At 36.4% G+C, this 16,064-nt stretch overlaps 1 protein-coding gene across 3 annotated transcripts in view; it reads left to right on the top strand.

The window, feature by feature from the left end:
- The window catches only part of OLA1 (Obg like ATPase 1), a 171,481-nt gene that overhangs the window by 99,544 nt on the left and 55,873 nt on the right, over positions 1-16,064 (top strand). For all 3 annotated transcript variants that reach the window (XM_025404193.1, XM_025404192.1, XM_025404191.1), the window contains one exon: positions 4,928-5,103. In XM_025404193.1, the coding sequence (XP_025259978.1) occupies positions 4,928-5,103 (176 nt within the window). The remainder of the gene's footprint in view (positions 1-4,927; positions 5,104-16,064) is intronic.

Genomic DNA, 16,064 nt, shown 5'->3' with positions numbered 1-16,064 from the left:
GTTTAAATGAGACAAAACTGATAAAGAAGTTTTTAAAAATTACTCAGTAGCTCACTTCTCAGAAATTCTCATTAGCATTTGGTCGGTGCCATTAAGAGAGAGAAATGACTGTATACAAATGTGATCATATAGTGTATGTGCTATTTCAAATAGACTAAATTTCATTTTGAGTTTGAAAGAAAAAGAAATAATACAGAAGAAATTACTGAACCTCAGGTACGGATTTTTTTTTTTTTTTTTTAAACAAAAGATACAAAAGATAGGTTCTTAAATGATCCTTTAGGCCATAAGAGAGAATTCTGAAGCCTTTTGTAGACTTGATTCTTTTTTTCTTTTCTTTCCTTTTTTTTTTTTTTTCATTTTTTTGAGACGGAGTTTCGCTCTTGTTGCTCAGGCTGGAGTGCAGTGGCACGATCTCAGCTCACCACAACCTCTGCCTCCTGGGTTCAAGCAATTCTCCTGCCTCAGCCTCCTGAGTAGCTGGTGATTACAGGCATGCACCACCATGCCTGGCTAGTTTTGTATTTTTAGTAGAGATGGAGTTTCTCCATGTTGGTCAGGCTGCTCTCAAACTCCTGACCTCAGGTGATCTGCCCACCTTGGCCTCCCAAAATGCTGGGATTACAGGCGTGAGCCACCGGGCTCGGCCTTTGTTATTGTTGTTCAATCACCCAATTTGAAAATGTGTGACTTGATTTTAATGCTTGTATGAGCATAGTTTTCTTCTCCTGCTCTTGATGTTATGTGTGGTGTCAGTGATTCTGTGTCAGATGGTTGACCATCCTATAGTTGGTCAAGTATACTTTTTATTTCAGTGTTTATGCCATCTTATTTGGAATGTGAGTCTTTGAAAGTGGCTATGATTTCTAAGTAGGCCACCTTCTTGACTGATAGGATCACTTTCACAGACTGTGAGAAATCTTAGGGTGTCTTACTTTATATAATTAGTCCACTTATAGAAAGAGAAAATGTTTCAAAACTCGGTGAATTTAGAAAAGCTAAACTTTAGCACTTTTGGACTCTTGTGTTATAAGAAATTTTATGTCTTTATGTCTAAATAGTATCTGACTGTTGAATACACCTTCCTTCTTTAAATATTTTTTCCCTCACTCTCATAAGACCATACTCCTAGTTTTTCTCTGACTTAGGTTAGTCCTTCTCAGTCTCTTGCCAAGTTCTTCTCCTATCTCAGACATCTGAGTGTTGGAGTGCTCTCTCTAGGTGAGGTCATTCAGATCTGTTACTTTAAACACATTTGATAACTGTCAATTTTATATCTTCATTCATGACCTTTCATCCTAGCCTATCTCTAAAATATAGTCTTAGTACAAACGCTTCTTTTCTTCTCCACAGTCTTATTTGAGTACCACTCGTCTGGTTATTGCTCATTGGCACCACTATAGCTACCTCCTAACTTTGTCTGCAGTCACTCTTGCCTCCTCTCTTAGAATCTTTTCTTTTTACAGTAGCTAAAGTGGACTATTTAAATCATAAGTCTTATCACCCTGCCTTCCATATATATATATAGCTATATATATATAGCTTTTTTTTTTAAACAAGGTCTTACTCTGTCGTCCAGCATAATCACAGCTCTAGGAAAAAAAAACCTAGAAACTCTGTTTATTTTAATCCTTTCCAAGATGAATTGAATAGCATGAAACTATATCACTCAAAATTAATTTTTTGAGTATATTGCTGAGGATTTCTTCTAAATTAGTAATTCCTACATTTAAAAAAAAAGGTATATTCCCCAGTTACTGAAAGAATTTTGTGTGTTAGACTCTCTGCTAAACACTTGACATATATTATCTGATTTAATCATATCCATTCTCTGGGAGGTAGAAGCATCCTCATTTTAAAGATGCGAAGATAAGATCTATAGAGGTTAGGTAATTTGTCTAAGATTCTATGATCAGTAAATCTATCTGATTATAGAGTCCGTGAACTCAGATAGGTTTGCTGATAATAGAATCATATATATATATATATATATAGTTTTTGTTTTTTTTTTTTAACAGGGTCTTACTCTGTCACCCAGCATGATCACAGCTCACTGCAGCCTCGACCTCCCACCTCAGGTCCCCAAGTAGCTGAGACCACAGGTGTGCACCACCATGCATGGCTAATTTTTTTATTTAGAGACGAGGTCTCACTATGTTGCCTAGGCTGGTGTCAAACTCCTGAGCTCAAGCGATCCTCCTGCCTCAGCCTCCCAAAGTGTTAGGATTACTGGTGTGAGCCACCATACCAGGTCTCAAAGACTATATTCTTAAGCACTAAATCTTGTACTAAAGAAGGCAAGATGCAAAAAAATAAATTGCTATGACATAAGTGTATGATGAAGTTGATTGACCCAGAAGCATGTCTTTGGAAAAGAATCTCCAATTTTTTAGCTCTAAGAAATGAGAAGTTACCCAAATGGCCACCAAATTTTATGGAAGCTTTTATTTTATGGCTGTTCTAGGCCCATTCTAGGCTATTCCATTTGACAGGATAGCCTTAGTGTTCCCTTGACTTAATTTTTATCTTAATATTTGACAATTTTTTTTCAGAAATAAATTTAAATTCTACTTATGGTATGTTACCACCTCACAATACAAATGAATATAATAATATTAACCTTGGGGCAAGGGAGCAACAGTGCCACCAGAGTATATAAGGTCTGTGGTTTGAATTTTTTTCTTATAGTAGGGGGAATAGATTAGTGATGATACAGTCATAACTCATTTCCTAGGCTAGTCCTTGGCAGAGTCTAGGTAAGGTACAAACTAGAAAATAATTTGGTTTTTTTTGGCGGGGGGGTCGTTTTTGCTCGGCAAGGTCTTGCTCGGTTGCCCAGGCTCGATTGTAGTGGCATGATCATGGCTCATTACAGCCTCTAACTCCTGACCTGAAGCAGTCCTCCTACCTTAGCCTCTCCGGTAGCCAAGAGTATAGGCACACACCACCATGCCCAACTATATTTTTTTAAAATTTTCTTGTAGAGACAGGATCTTGCCTTGTTGCCCAGGCTGGTCTTGGACTCATGGGCTCAAGTGATCCTCCCACCTTGGCCACCCAAAGTGCTGAGATTACAGGTGTGAGCCACCACACCCAACCTAAAAGATAATTTGAAAATTGCAAGATAGTCACATGATTTCTTCCCCTTCCTCCTTTATTCTGTTTTTTTCTTTGGATTTGTTTAGATCGTCGGAGGGCTTTGTTTTCTTTGCATTCAGAAGAATTGCAGTTACTAAGTTTCTCTCTATTATCAACTTCGTTAAAATTGAGGATTGTAGTTAAGAATTGCCATTAAAAACCTGCTAATGCATTTACTGTAGGGATGTTGTTGAGGACATCACTATGGTTAGTCATTGGACCCTACATAGAGACAACTAGGTAGGATATTTTTCATTCTGAGTGTCACAGAAAGCTTAGTCACTTCTGTAACTTACAGTGTTATTGTGTTGCTTGACTGCCAGGAAGCTTCCATTTTTATTTTCCTACTTTATTGTGCTATTTGCATAAGATGCCTTAAATCTTGACAAGAAGTAAATAATATTGTGCTTTCAAGGAGACTTCTTTCATATTTTCAAAGATTCAAAAAATTTACCTAAACCACTGTCTATTTTGTTTATTAGTAAAACATAATGTAACTCCTCATTTCTGCTAATTTTGCTCATATGAATTTGACATTAAATAGTATACTATTTGTACACAAAAAACTTAAATACTACTTTACATACCTATACTTCAATTGTAATAGTATATTTATGTTTTATTATTATTACTGAATAATCCACATTACAATACAACTTAATTATTTTTAATTCTGGGAAATTATATTTTAAAACAATTTATAACTTGTAACAAGAGTATCTTGGTTTTTGGTATTTAAGAATGAGCTGTGTTCACTGTTTCTCTTGACCAAAGTCAATCAAACTCTCTCATGATTTCTTTGATTCCTCTGTCTAAAATAATTGATACTTTATGTTTGAAAACATCTCATTTGGGGACTATAATCTAATTGGTAATTTTAATGAAATTAATTTGTTTATAAATGTGTATATTGTTTGGTGGATGTATCATTGCTTTCTGTTTGTAATATTTCTTAGTATTTGTTCATTTTTTATGATACTGTTCTTTATCTGGTAATTTGAGTAAATCCCAGTTGAATTATGTTGCCACATTATGTCTTCAAAAGGGCATAAAGTCAGTACACATGCTTCAGTAATATCTGGTTGTTTTACCCTTATGTTTCCCGTTGGCAATTTGAAATTATGGCTTCAACTGCACTTTAAATATGTGATAATAGCATGTGTTTCTAATAAGGGCCAGCATCATTTTGTTCAGAGAGTGTGAATGGTTGTCACTCATATATGACAAATGCACCTTCATCTGCTTCTTTGATAGCCCCCTAAAAACCATACCCTGAAATCAGGCCGATGAAATTAGCTGCTGTGTAAATTGTGTGTCTGAGTGGTTCATTATCTAATCACCGTCAGAACCACAGTGATAAAGTAGATTGAAGCAGGGAAGAGGTCTGCCAGATGATTTCAGACACCCCCCTCCCTAAATCTGGTTTCCCTTGGAAACCCTAATAGTGCAGTTTAGAACTTCAATCTTTCATGCCTGGAATTCAGTATCTTTTAATGTACCAAACTTGGAAATGCCAATAGTTCTAGAACATAATTTTGTTTTTGTAAAGACCATAATTTTATTTATTTAAATCAATTTTTGAAATATTGAGACTCTTGAACTACTGTTTTATTGCCAGTAGCCTCACTATTACTAAATGGGGAAAAAATGTTATGTCCTACTTGCTGAGAAGCCAGAGTAATTTATTTATTATATTTATTTGTTAACCTTCTAGGAATCTTTCACTCTAATCATAATAAACCCTCTGTATTATTTGTTTATTGAATTGCTTCCCTTTAATTCATTTTAGGTGCTTTTGAAGATGATGATATCACACATGTTGAAGGAAGTGTAGATCCTATTCGAGATATAGAAATAATACATGAAGAGCTTCAGCTTAAAGATGAGGAAATGATTGGGCCCATTATAGATAAACTAGAAAAGGTGGCTGTGAGAGGAGGAGATAAAAAACTAAAACCTGAATATGTAAGTAAAAATTTACAGCTTCTTTAGATACTCAAGAGTTTATTTTTCTTGATTAAATTTTTAAAATAATGCATATGATATATCTAATATTGTTATGGAATTTTAGAAGCCAAGGGTTATTTCTATTAAAAAAAAATTGTTAAGAAACTTTATTTTTAAACAACCAAGGACCATGGTGATAGGCTATTTAGGGGGTTCTAAGCAAGCAGTAGTTAGCAGTAATAATGAGTGTTTATATGATTCCTATGTAGGTCTTCAAGTTTTAGTGTTAATAAAGTGTGGTTTATGATGAAAAACTTACTGGATTTGGCAAAATGACTCATACAGGTTTCATGGATTTGAAGAAGTGATTTATACAAAGAACTGGTTCTCCAGAGGGGTTAACTAAATTAATACACTCTTAAAGTAAACAGATCATTTTAATATTTTATGGAATGAAAAGATGCATCATTGTTCTTAATATTCAAATGTGTTTTCTATCACATTATAATGAATAATTATTAGTAACGTTGTAATAAATGTTCCAAAATGTACTTTGAAGCTTTTAGTTTACATATGATTGAGTTGTCTTTAACATTTAAGAAACGGTGCCCTGGCGAGGCATGGTGGCTCACGCCCATCATCCCAGCACTTTGGGAGGCTGAGGTGGGTGGATCACCTGAGATCAGGAGTTTGAGACCAGCCTAGCCAACATGGTGAAACCCTGTCCCTACTAAAAATACAAAAATTAGCTGAGTGTGGTTGTAGGTGCCTGTAATCCCAGCTACTCAGGAGGCTGAGGCAGGAGAATCACTTGAACCTGGGAGGCAGAGGTTGCAGTGAGCAGAGATTGTACCACTGCACTCCAGCCTGAGTGACACAGTGAGACTCCATCTCAAAAAATATATACGATAGTGGTCTCATAAGATTATAACGTCAAATTTTTTCTCTACCTTTTCTATGTTTAGATAAACAAATATTTACCATTGTGTTACAATTGCCTACAGTATTCAACACAATAACATGCCCTACAGGTTTGTAAGAGCAATAGGCTATACCATATACCCCACAGCCTAAGGAATATTAGTAGGCTGTACAATCTAGGTTTGTGAAAGTATACTCCGCATTGTTTGCACAAGGAGAAAATTGCTGGAAGACACATTTCTCAGAACAGTATCCTCATCATTAAGCACTGCATGACTGTAGTTTCTTTGGGAGCTATATCAGGAGACACATCAGAGAGTAAGGAATTGAAACTAGTTAGAGAGGCCGGGCGCGGTGGCTCATGCCTGTAATCCCAGCACTTTGGGAGGCCGAGGCGGTCGGATCACGAGGTCAAGAGTTTGAGACCATCCTGGCCAACGTAGTGAAACCCTGTCTGTACTGAAAATACAAAAATTAGCCAGGCGTGGTGGCAGGCACCTGTAGTCCGAGCTACTCAGGAGGCTGAGGCAGGAGAATTGCTTGAACCCTGGAGGCGGAGGTTGCAGTGAGCCGAGATCGCGCCCTTGCACTCCAGCCTAGGGACAGAGTGAGACTGTGTCTCGAATAAATAAATAAATAAAATATTTTTAAAAATAAAATAAAATGAAACTAGTAAGAGAAAGTAACCAACACAAAGTATGTAAATGAGCAGGTTACCCCTATGGGCAAGAGTAAGGAAGCTGGGGTAATTATCAACCAATTTATATCAGTTACTGGCTATGGGCTACTCCGAGGAGTGTTAACTCCTTGGTGCCTGTGTTAACTCCTTGGTGCCTGATGTCTTTGTGGTTTGAGCATAGAATTGAGTCAGACTAACAGATGCTTACCTTAAGCCATCACCATGTACTAGACCTGTGATAGCAAAGGGAATTTTGGGCAGGGTAATCCTATAATTCTAGCACTTCAGGAGGCCAAGGCAGGTGGATCACCTGAGATCAGGAGTTTGAGACTAGCCTGGCCAACATGGTGAAACCCCATCTCGACCGAAAATTCAAAAATTAGCCAGGTGTGGTGGTGCGTGCCTGTAATCTCACCTACTCGGGAGGCTGAGGCAGGAGAATCACTGGAACCTGGGAGGTGGAGGCTGCAGTGAGCCGAGATCATGCCACTGCACTCCAGGCTGGCCAACAGAGTGAGACTCAGTCTCAATTAAAAAAAAAAAAAAAAAAAAAAAGGGAAAAGGAAAAGAAAAGGGATACCTATATGATTATGAGATCAACTAGCTACTGTAAGGAAGTTTCTTTTAGAAATATATTTCTTATTTTCTCTAGCAAATGGTCTAAAGGTACAAAAATGTGATAGACATAAAAGAGATAGCTACTTGAACTTTATGAGAAAGATAGGCAGGTCATTTTGTATTTTAGTTTAGGTATTGTATTTACCTATTCTTCTTCAATATTGTTGATTCTTCCTGTTCATTTAAATGTATCTTTATTTTCTGAGTAATCTTTCAAAAATTCAACATTCAAACCTCTTTTCCTATGAAGTTTCCAGTTTCTAGATTTGGATTTTTGTATTTTTATGTCAATAAGCATGAAAGACTTAGGTTAAATATACTCTAGCATGAAACATGAGCTTTTTAATGTTAAAGCAGAGTCTTTCCTGAGAGCAAGGTAGATATACTCTGACATAAGATACACCTTTTTTTTTTTTTTGAGACTGAGTCTCACTCCGTCACCCAGGCTGGAGTTCAGTGGCACTATATCGGCTCACTGCAACCTCCGCCTCCCTGGTTGAAGTGATTCTTCTGCCTCAGGCTTCCAAGTAGCTGGGACTACAGGCGCATGCCACGACGCCCGGCTAATTTTTGTATTTTTAGTAGAGATGGGGTTTCACTGTATTGGCCAGGCTGGTCTCAAACTCCTGACCTCATGATCCACTCACCTCGGCCTCCCAAAGTGCTGAGATTACAGGCGTGAGCCACCGCGTGCGGCCAAGGTACACCTTTTATAGTGAGTCTTGCTATCTGAAGTAAAACCCAGGCATTAAAGAAGGCAGGAGTGGGATAAGCATTTTCTCTTGGTATCAGCCAAATGTATTCATTTCCTAGGGTGGCTGTAACAAGCACCATGAACTGGATGACTTTAAACAACTATGTCTTCTTTCCTGGTTCTAGAGGATGAGCAGTCTGAAGTCAGGGTGTTGGCAGCTCCCTCTGAAGCCTCTCTGGGGGAGAAGTTCTAGCTTCTGGTAGCTCCAGGTGTTCCTTGCCTTGTGACAGCAGAACTCCAATCTCTGCCTTAGTCTTCACATGGCCACCTTTCCTGTGTCTCTGTCCAAATTTCCCTTTTCTTATAAGGACACAAGTCATACTGGCGTAAAGGCCCACCTTCCTCTAAGTATGGCTTCATCTTAATTAATTCCCAAATAAGTTCACTTTCTGAGTATCAGGGATGGGATTCAATCTATGATACCAAGTCATCAAGATCAAGATTAATTTTAAATCTATTTATGTGTATGTACATCTCATTTGGAAAAATGAAATTTGAAAAATGAAGTTAGGAGGCTTTAAGGAACAATTTATTTTGTATCAATTATTTGGAAATCATTATACTTAGAAAATATTCATAGAACTAATAGCTAATTAAAGAACTAAAGACCACTAGAAATTATAATTAATGAGTCTTTTTTTCTGAAAACATCTGAGTAAAAAATTAATGTCCTCAGTAATATGTAACTATTAGCAGATTTCTTATATTCTTAAGGCAATTTTTAAAACTGGTATTAACATAGCTTTTGAAATATTTAAGGTATTTGTTTTTAACAAACATTGAAAGATTCAGAGTAGCATACAGGCATACTTCATTTTATTGACCTTCACTTTATTCGGTTCCACGGATGTTGTGGGTTTGGGGGGTTTTGTTGTTTTACAAATCAAAGGTTTGTGGCAACGCTGTGTTGAGCAACTCAATGCCATTTTTCCAACAGCAGGTGCTCCCTTTGTGTTTCTGTGTCACATTCTTACAAGATTTCAAGCCTTTTTGTTATTATAGTATTTGTTAAGGTGGTGTTTGACCGGTGATCTTTGATGTTCCTGGTATAACTGCTTTGGGGAGCCACGAACCATGCACATAGAAGACAGCAAACTTTGTCGATAAATGTTGGGTGTGCTCTGATTGCTCCACCTACTGGCCGTTTTCCATCTCTCTCCCTCTCCCAGGTTGTCTATGTTCCCTGAGACACAACATTGAAATTGGGCCAAATATTAATAATACCCCTACGATGGCTTCTAAGTGTTCAAGTGAAAGGAAGAGTCACATCTCTCACTTTAAATCAAAAGCTAGAAATGATTGAGCTTAGTGAGGAAGGCATGTTGACAGCTAAGATAGGCTGAAAGCCAGGTCTTTTGCACCAGATAACCAAGTTGTGAATGCAAAGGAAAAGTTCTTGAAGGAAATTAAAAGTGCTCCTCCAGAGAACACACGAATGAGAAGAAAGCAAAACAGCTGTATTGCTGATATGGAGAAAGGGATTTTTTTGTTTTATTTTGGTTTGGTTTTTTTTGACACAATGTCTCACTGTCTTGTCCAGGCTGGATCCAAACCCCTGGGCTTAAGTGATCCCCTTACCTCAGGCTCCCAAGTAGCTAGGATTATAGGTGTATACCACCATGCCCGGCTAATATGGAGAAAGTTTTAGTGTTCTTGATAGAAGCTCGAACTATCTGCAATATTCCCTTAAGCAAAGGACTAGTCCAGAGCAAGGTCCTTACTCTTTAATTCTAGAGTTAGAAAACAGAGAGGTGAGGAAGCTGCAGAAGAAAAGTTGGAAGCTTGCAGAGGTTGTTTCATGTGGTTTAAGAAAAGAAGCCATAGCCCTAACATAAAACTGCAAGGTGAAGCAGCAAGTGCTAATGTAGAAGCTGCCGCAAGTTCTCCAGAAGGTCTAAGATCACTGATGAAGACAATGAAAACAACAGATGCTCAATGTTGACAAAACAGCCTTGGAAGAAGAGGCCATCCAGGCTTTAATTGCTTGAGAAGAGAAGTCAATGCTTGGCTTCAAAGGATATGCTGACTCCCTTGTTAAGGGCTAATGTGGCTGGTAACTTTAAGTTGAAACCAATGCTCATTACCATTCTGAAAATCCTAGAGCCTTTGAGAGTTATGCTAAATCTATTCTGCCTGTGCTATATAAGTGGAACAACAAAACCTGGATGACAGCACATCTGTTTACAGCATGGTTTACTGAATATTTTAAGCCCACTGTTGAGACCTACTGCTCAGAAAAAAACGATTCCTTTCATTGAGACCTACTGATCATTGACAAAGTACCTGATCATTCAAGAACTCTGATGGAGGTGTGCTAGGAGGTTAATGTTGTTTTCTTGCCTGCTAAAACAACATCCATTCTGCAGCCCATAGATCAAGGAGTAATTTTGATGTTCATATCTTATTATTTAAGAAAATACATTTCATAAGACTGTAGCTGTCATAGGTAGTGATTTATCTCATGGATCTGGGCAAAATAAATTGAAAACCTTTTGGAAAGGATTCACCATTCTAGATGTCATTAAGAATATTCATGGCTGGGCGTGGTGGCTCACGCCTGTAATCCCAGCACTTTGAGAGGCCAAGGTGGGCAGATCACGGGGTCAGGAGTTCAAGACCAGCCTGGCCAACGTGGTGAAACCCTGTCTCTACTAGAAATACAAAAAAAAAATTAGCCAGGCACGGTGGTGTGTGCCTGTAATCCTAGCTACTTGAGAGTCTGAGGCAGGAGAATTGCTTGAACCTGGGATTCTGAGGTTACAGTGAGCCAAGATCACACTACTGCATTCCAGCCTGGGCGACAGAGCAAGACTCATCTCAGGGGAAAAAGAAAAGAAAAGAAAAGAATATTCATGATTCATGAGAGGTCAAAACATCAACATTAATAGGGGTTTGGGATGAGTTGATTCCAAACCCACATGGATGACTTTGAGAGGCTCAAGACTTCAGTGGAGGAAGTAACTGCAGATGTGGTGGAAATAGCAAGAGAACTGGATGTAGACGTGGAACCTGAAGACATGATGGAACTGCTGTAATCTCATGATAAAATTTGAATGGATGAGAAGTTGCCTGTTATGGATGATCAAAGAAAGTGGTTTCTCGAGATGGAATCTACTGCTGATGAAGATGCTGTGAACATTGTTGAAATGACAACAAAGGATTTAGAATATCACATACACTTAGTTGGTAAAGTAGTGGCAGGATTTGAGAGGATTGGCTTCAGTTTTGAGAGAAGTTGAAATGTGGGTAAAATGCTATGAAATAGCATTGCATGTCACAGGGAAATTTTTTGTGAAAGGAAGAGTTGATTGATATGGCAAACCTCATTGTTTTCATGTTTTAAGAAATTGTCACAGCCACCCAACTTTCAGCAACCACTACCCTGATTAGTCAGCAGCCATCAACATTAAGGCAAGTCCCTCCACCAGCAAAAAGATTACAACTCACTGAAAGCACAGATGATCATTAGCATTTTTTAGTAAAAGTATTTTTAAATTAAGGTTTGTATACTGTTTTTGTAGACATGCTGTTGCACACTTAATAGACTACAATATAATGTAAACATAACCCTTATGCTTACTAGGAAACAAAAAAATTTGTGTGACTTGCTTTATAGTGATACTTCATTGCACTCACTTTTACTTGCTTTATGGTGATACTCACTTTATTGGAACTAAACCTGCAATATCTCTGAGGTGTGGTTGTACTGTAAAAATATATTCTTCCTCCTTTTATCTTCACATTTACCCCTTTCTTCTCTTTAGACTGTTGTGTATCCTTTTAGGACACATGACTTAAAGAGATCATTTCTAAAAGAACATGATACTAGAGTAATTTTTGGTAAGGCTGAACTCTCAGTCCTCATAATCTCTAGTTAATTGAACCAAATTGTTTAACAGAAAAACTGTATCTATGACTCCTTCCTCTTTTGTACCATCTACATCTCATCCTGTTGATTTTATATCTTGAATATTCCCCATACCTCTTTCTTTCTTCTTGTTTTTATTACTTCTTCTTTGGTTTGAGCCTCACTTATACTTAATTTGTTTTTGCGGTTTAACTGATCTTTTTGCCTCTAACTGCTCTTGTTTTCCACAAATACAAAATGAAGATCTAATCATGTTATTCCCTTGATTAAAATACCTATTTCCTATGGGACAGTGCCAACATAAAGGCCATGGCTCACAAAGTTCTTTGTGACTTGGGTTTGCTGGCTTAACATTGCTTTTTTTCCAGCTCTCCTGACGGTGAACTTAGGACTTTAAATGTACTGATTTTACATGCGGTCATTTACCAGAACTTTACCTGTTTGGTACTCTTCCATTCCCATTTCTTAGTCATTCTTCAAGACATAGCCTAAAGCATAAGTTCCCTGTTCCTTAAAAACAACTTTTTTATTGTGGTATATACATAACATAAAATATACCATTAACCACTTTAAGTGTACAATTTCACTAGTATTAAGTACATTTATAATATTGTACAACCATTACCCCATTACCATCATTTTATACTGGAACTTTGTACTTTTATTATTCTTACAGCTTTTCTGTGAGTTTAAAATTTTTTTCAAAATAAAAAGTAAAAACAAAACAATAATGATAACATGTTTTAATGTATAGAGTTCAGTTAAAATACATGACAATAATACAGAAAGGGTAGGAGAGGGTAGTGGAGTAAAAATGTTAAAATACTGCAATAAAAGACAAAGATTATATTTCAAAATAACCAGAAGAATGTTCTTACTACAAAGAAATGATAAATATATGAGGTGATGAATATGCTTAATACCCAGATTGATCATTACACAAAGTGTACATGTATCAAAACATCGCACTGTGCCCCATCAACATATGCAATTATTATGTGTCAGTTAAAAACAAAACTTCAAATACATTTACTTTCTCTGGGGAAAGAAAAAAGAGGAGTTTGACAGTTTCTCTAAAAGTTAATTATAGACTTACCATATGAACTAGCAATTCTACTTCTGCGTATATACCCATCACAGTTACTCAAACAATATATGTGCATGTATGTTCATAGTGGCAATATTCATAATAGCCAAAAAGGAATGAAGTACTGATGCTACAATGTGCATGAGCCTCAAAAACATTATGCCATGTGAAAGAAGCCAGGCACAAAAGGTCACATCGTGAATGATTCCATATATATGCAGTGTTCAGAATAGGCCAATCCATAGAGACAGAACTGCATATTGGTGGTTGTCAGAGACTAGGGGGAGGAATAATGGATAGAAACTGCTTAATGAGTACCTTGCTTTATTTTGGAGTGATGGAAATGTTTTGGATCTAAATAGAGGTGGTCTGCATAACATTGTGAGTGTATGAAATGCTTTAGTACTAGATTGTGTTCAGATGGCTAATTTTATGTTTTATGTATTTTACTCCAATAAAGTTTTTAAAAATTAAAAAAGACAAAGAATGTCAGATTGGGTTTTAAAAGTCCGCCTCTCTGCTGCCTACAAGAAACACATCTTAAATACAGATGCTCCTGGACTTACGTTGGGGTTACATCATAAGTTGAAAATATTGTATGTTGGCCTGGTGCAGTGGCTCACGCCTGTAGTCCCAGCACTTTGGGAGGCTGAGGTGGGTGGATCGCTTGAGGCCAAGAAACCAACATGGCCTAACCCTGTCTCTACTAAAAATACAAAAATCAGCTGGGCATGGTGGCACATCCCTGTAATCCCAGCTACTTGGAAGGCCAAGGCACGAGAATGGCTTGAACCCGAGAGGTGGAAATTGCAGTGAGTCAAGGTTGCACCACTGCACTCCAGCCTGGGTGAGAGAGTGAGTCTCTGTCTCAAAAAGAAAAGAAAATATTGTATGTCAAAACAAAAAGCACTAATACCCCAATATACCCATCATAAAACCCAGAAGTCATAAGCTAAACCATCATAGGTCCAAATTCTCCTTGACTTATAATGCGGTTATGTCCCAGTAAAGTAAAAAATCTTAAATTGAATGAACTATTGTAAGTTGAAGATGTGGAAAAGTTGAAAGCAAAGAATGGAGAAATATATACTGTGCAAGCCCTAACAACAACAAAAAAGTTAGGATAGTGTATGATATCAAAGTAGACTTTAAAGGAGTTAAAAGGGGCATTTCATAATGCCAAATGTTCAGTATACCAGGAGGCACAAAAACTTAAGTTTGTATATGCATAATAATATAACCTCAAAATACATAGTGCAAAAAGTGGCAGGATTGGAAGACAAAACAAAAGAAAAACAAATCTATAGTAGTAAAAGAAAATCTTAATACTTTTAGTAATTGATAGAATAAACAGAATTTTAGTAAAGAATATAGAAGATTTAAACAACTTAATGAAGGAAGTTGACCTAATTGACATATATAGGATACTGCACCCAACAACAGTAGAATGTACATTCTTTTCAAGTACAAATGGAACATTTTCCAAAACTGACCATTTCATTGGCTATAAAACAAACAAATTTCAAATTATTGAAATCATAAAGAATATATTATCTGAACACTATGGAATTAAACTTAGCAGTCAATAATGGGAAGATTACTAGAAATTGTCTAAATGTCTAGAAGTTAAGCAGTATAATTCTGAAAGATATCATGTTTCAAAGAAGAAATCACTATGGAAAGAAAATAGTTTAACTATGATAATGAAAATACGATATATCAAAATTTGTTGTTTTCTGATGTTTAAACTCAAGTTCTATAAATTTAGTCATAAATGTATATGTCTTAAAATAAGGAAAGGTGAAATCAGTGATCTGAAAGTCTTCTTCTGAAGGAGTTAGAAAAAGAACAATAAAAGGAACCCAGAGAAATTAGATAAAAGGAAACAATTAAGATGAAAGTAAATATTAGTGAAATAGGAAAGAAGCATGTAATAAAAAGGATCAAAAAGGCCAAAAGTTGGTCATTTGAAAACACTAGTAAAATATAAATTCTTAGCAAGACTAGTGAAGGGGGAAAGAGAAAAAGAAAAAACTAGCATTATGAATGAAAATGTGTTACTGTAGATTCTGTAGACATCAATAGGCTGCTAAGAGGCTATTATAAGCAATTTATGGCAATGATTTTGAAAAATATATGAGATGGGCGAATTTAAAAGACTGCTTAAGAAAATGAGTGTAAAAAGAAATAAAAATGTAAATACTTTTATATCTATTGAAGAAATTGAATTCATAATTTTAAACCTTACTATAAAGAAAAGTCCTGACCCAGATGACTTTACTATACATGTAAAGTCTCAATGAACTCTTCCATACAGTAGAAAAAGAGGAAAAACTTTATGAGGTCAGAATAGTCCTGATACTAAAATCTTACAAGATAAGACAGAAAAATTATAGATGAGTCTCTTTCATGAACATAAAAGCACATTCCTCAGAGAAAGAAGATATCTGCAGTATCTAACAAAGAACTCCTACAAATAAATAAGAAAAAGACAGCCTGATAGAAAAATATGCAGAGACTTCAACAAGTACTTCACAAAAGAAATTCCTCATTAATCACCACAGAAATGCAAATTCAGACTATGGTGAGATACCATACACTTGCTATAAATTAGTAAGACCGACAATACCAAGTGTTGGGAAGAATGTGAAGCAAATGAAATTGTCATACAGTGCTGATGGGAGTGTAAATTAGTACATCTGCTTTTGAAAATTTATTAGCAATATGTATGAAGTTTAGATAAATGCCTGGCCTACAACCAAGCAATTCCAGTCTTAGGTATATACTCAAGAGAAATGCGTGCACAAATTTACCAAAATACATGTACAAGAATGTTTATAGCAGCTTTATTCCTAATAGCCTTAAAGTATAAACAGCCTAGATGTCCATTAACAGTAGAATGTATAAATTGTGCAATATTCCTACAGTGAAATATTATACCACAGAGAAAAACACAATACTGCTACATGGAATGACATGGATGAATTTCACAAATAATATTGAGCAGAAGAAGCCAGACACAAAGTAATATATATTGTGTGATTATTTCTAT

The sequence above is a fragment of the Theropithecus gelada genome, chromosome 12 (genome assembly GCF_003255815.1).
Source record: "Theropithecus gelada isolate Dixy chromosome 12, Tgel_1.0, whole genome shotgun sequence".
Lineage (NCBI taxonomy): Eukaryota > Metazoa > Chordata > Mammalia > Primates > Cercopithecidae > Theropithecus > Theropithecus gelada.
Note: the sequence above shows the minus strand (reverse complement) of the source record. Positions and strands in the feature narration are given on the sequence as shown.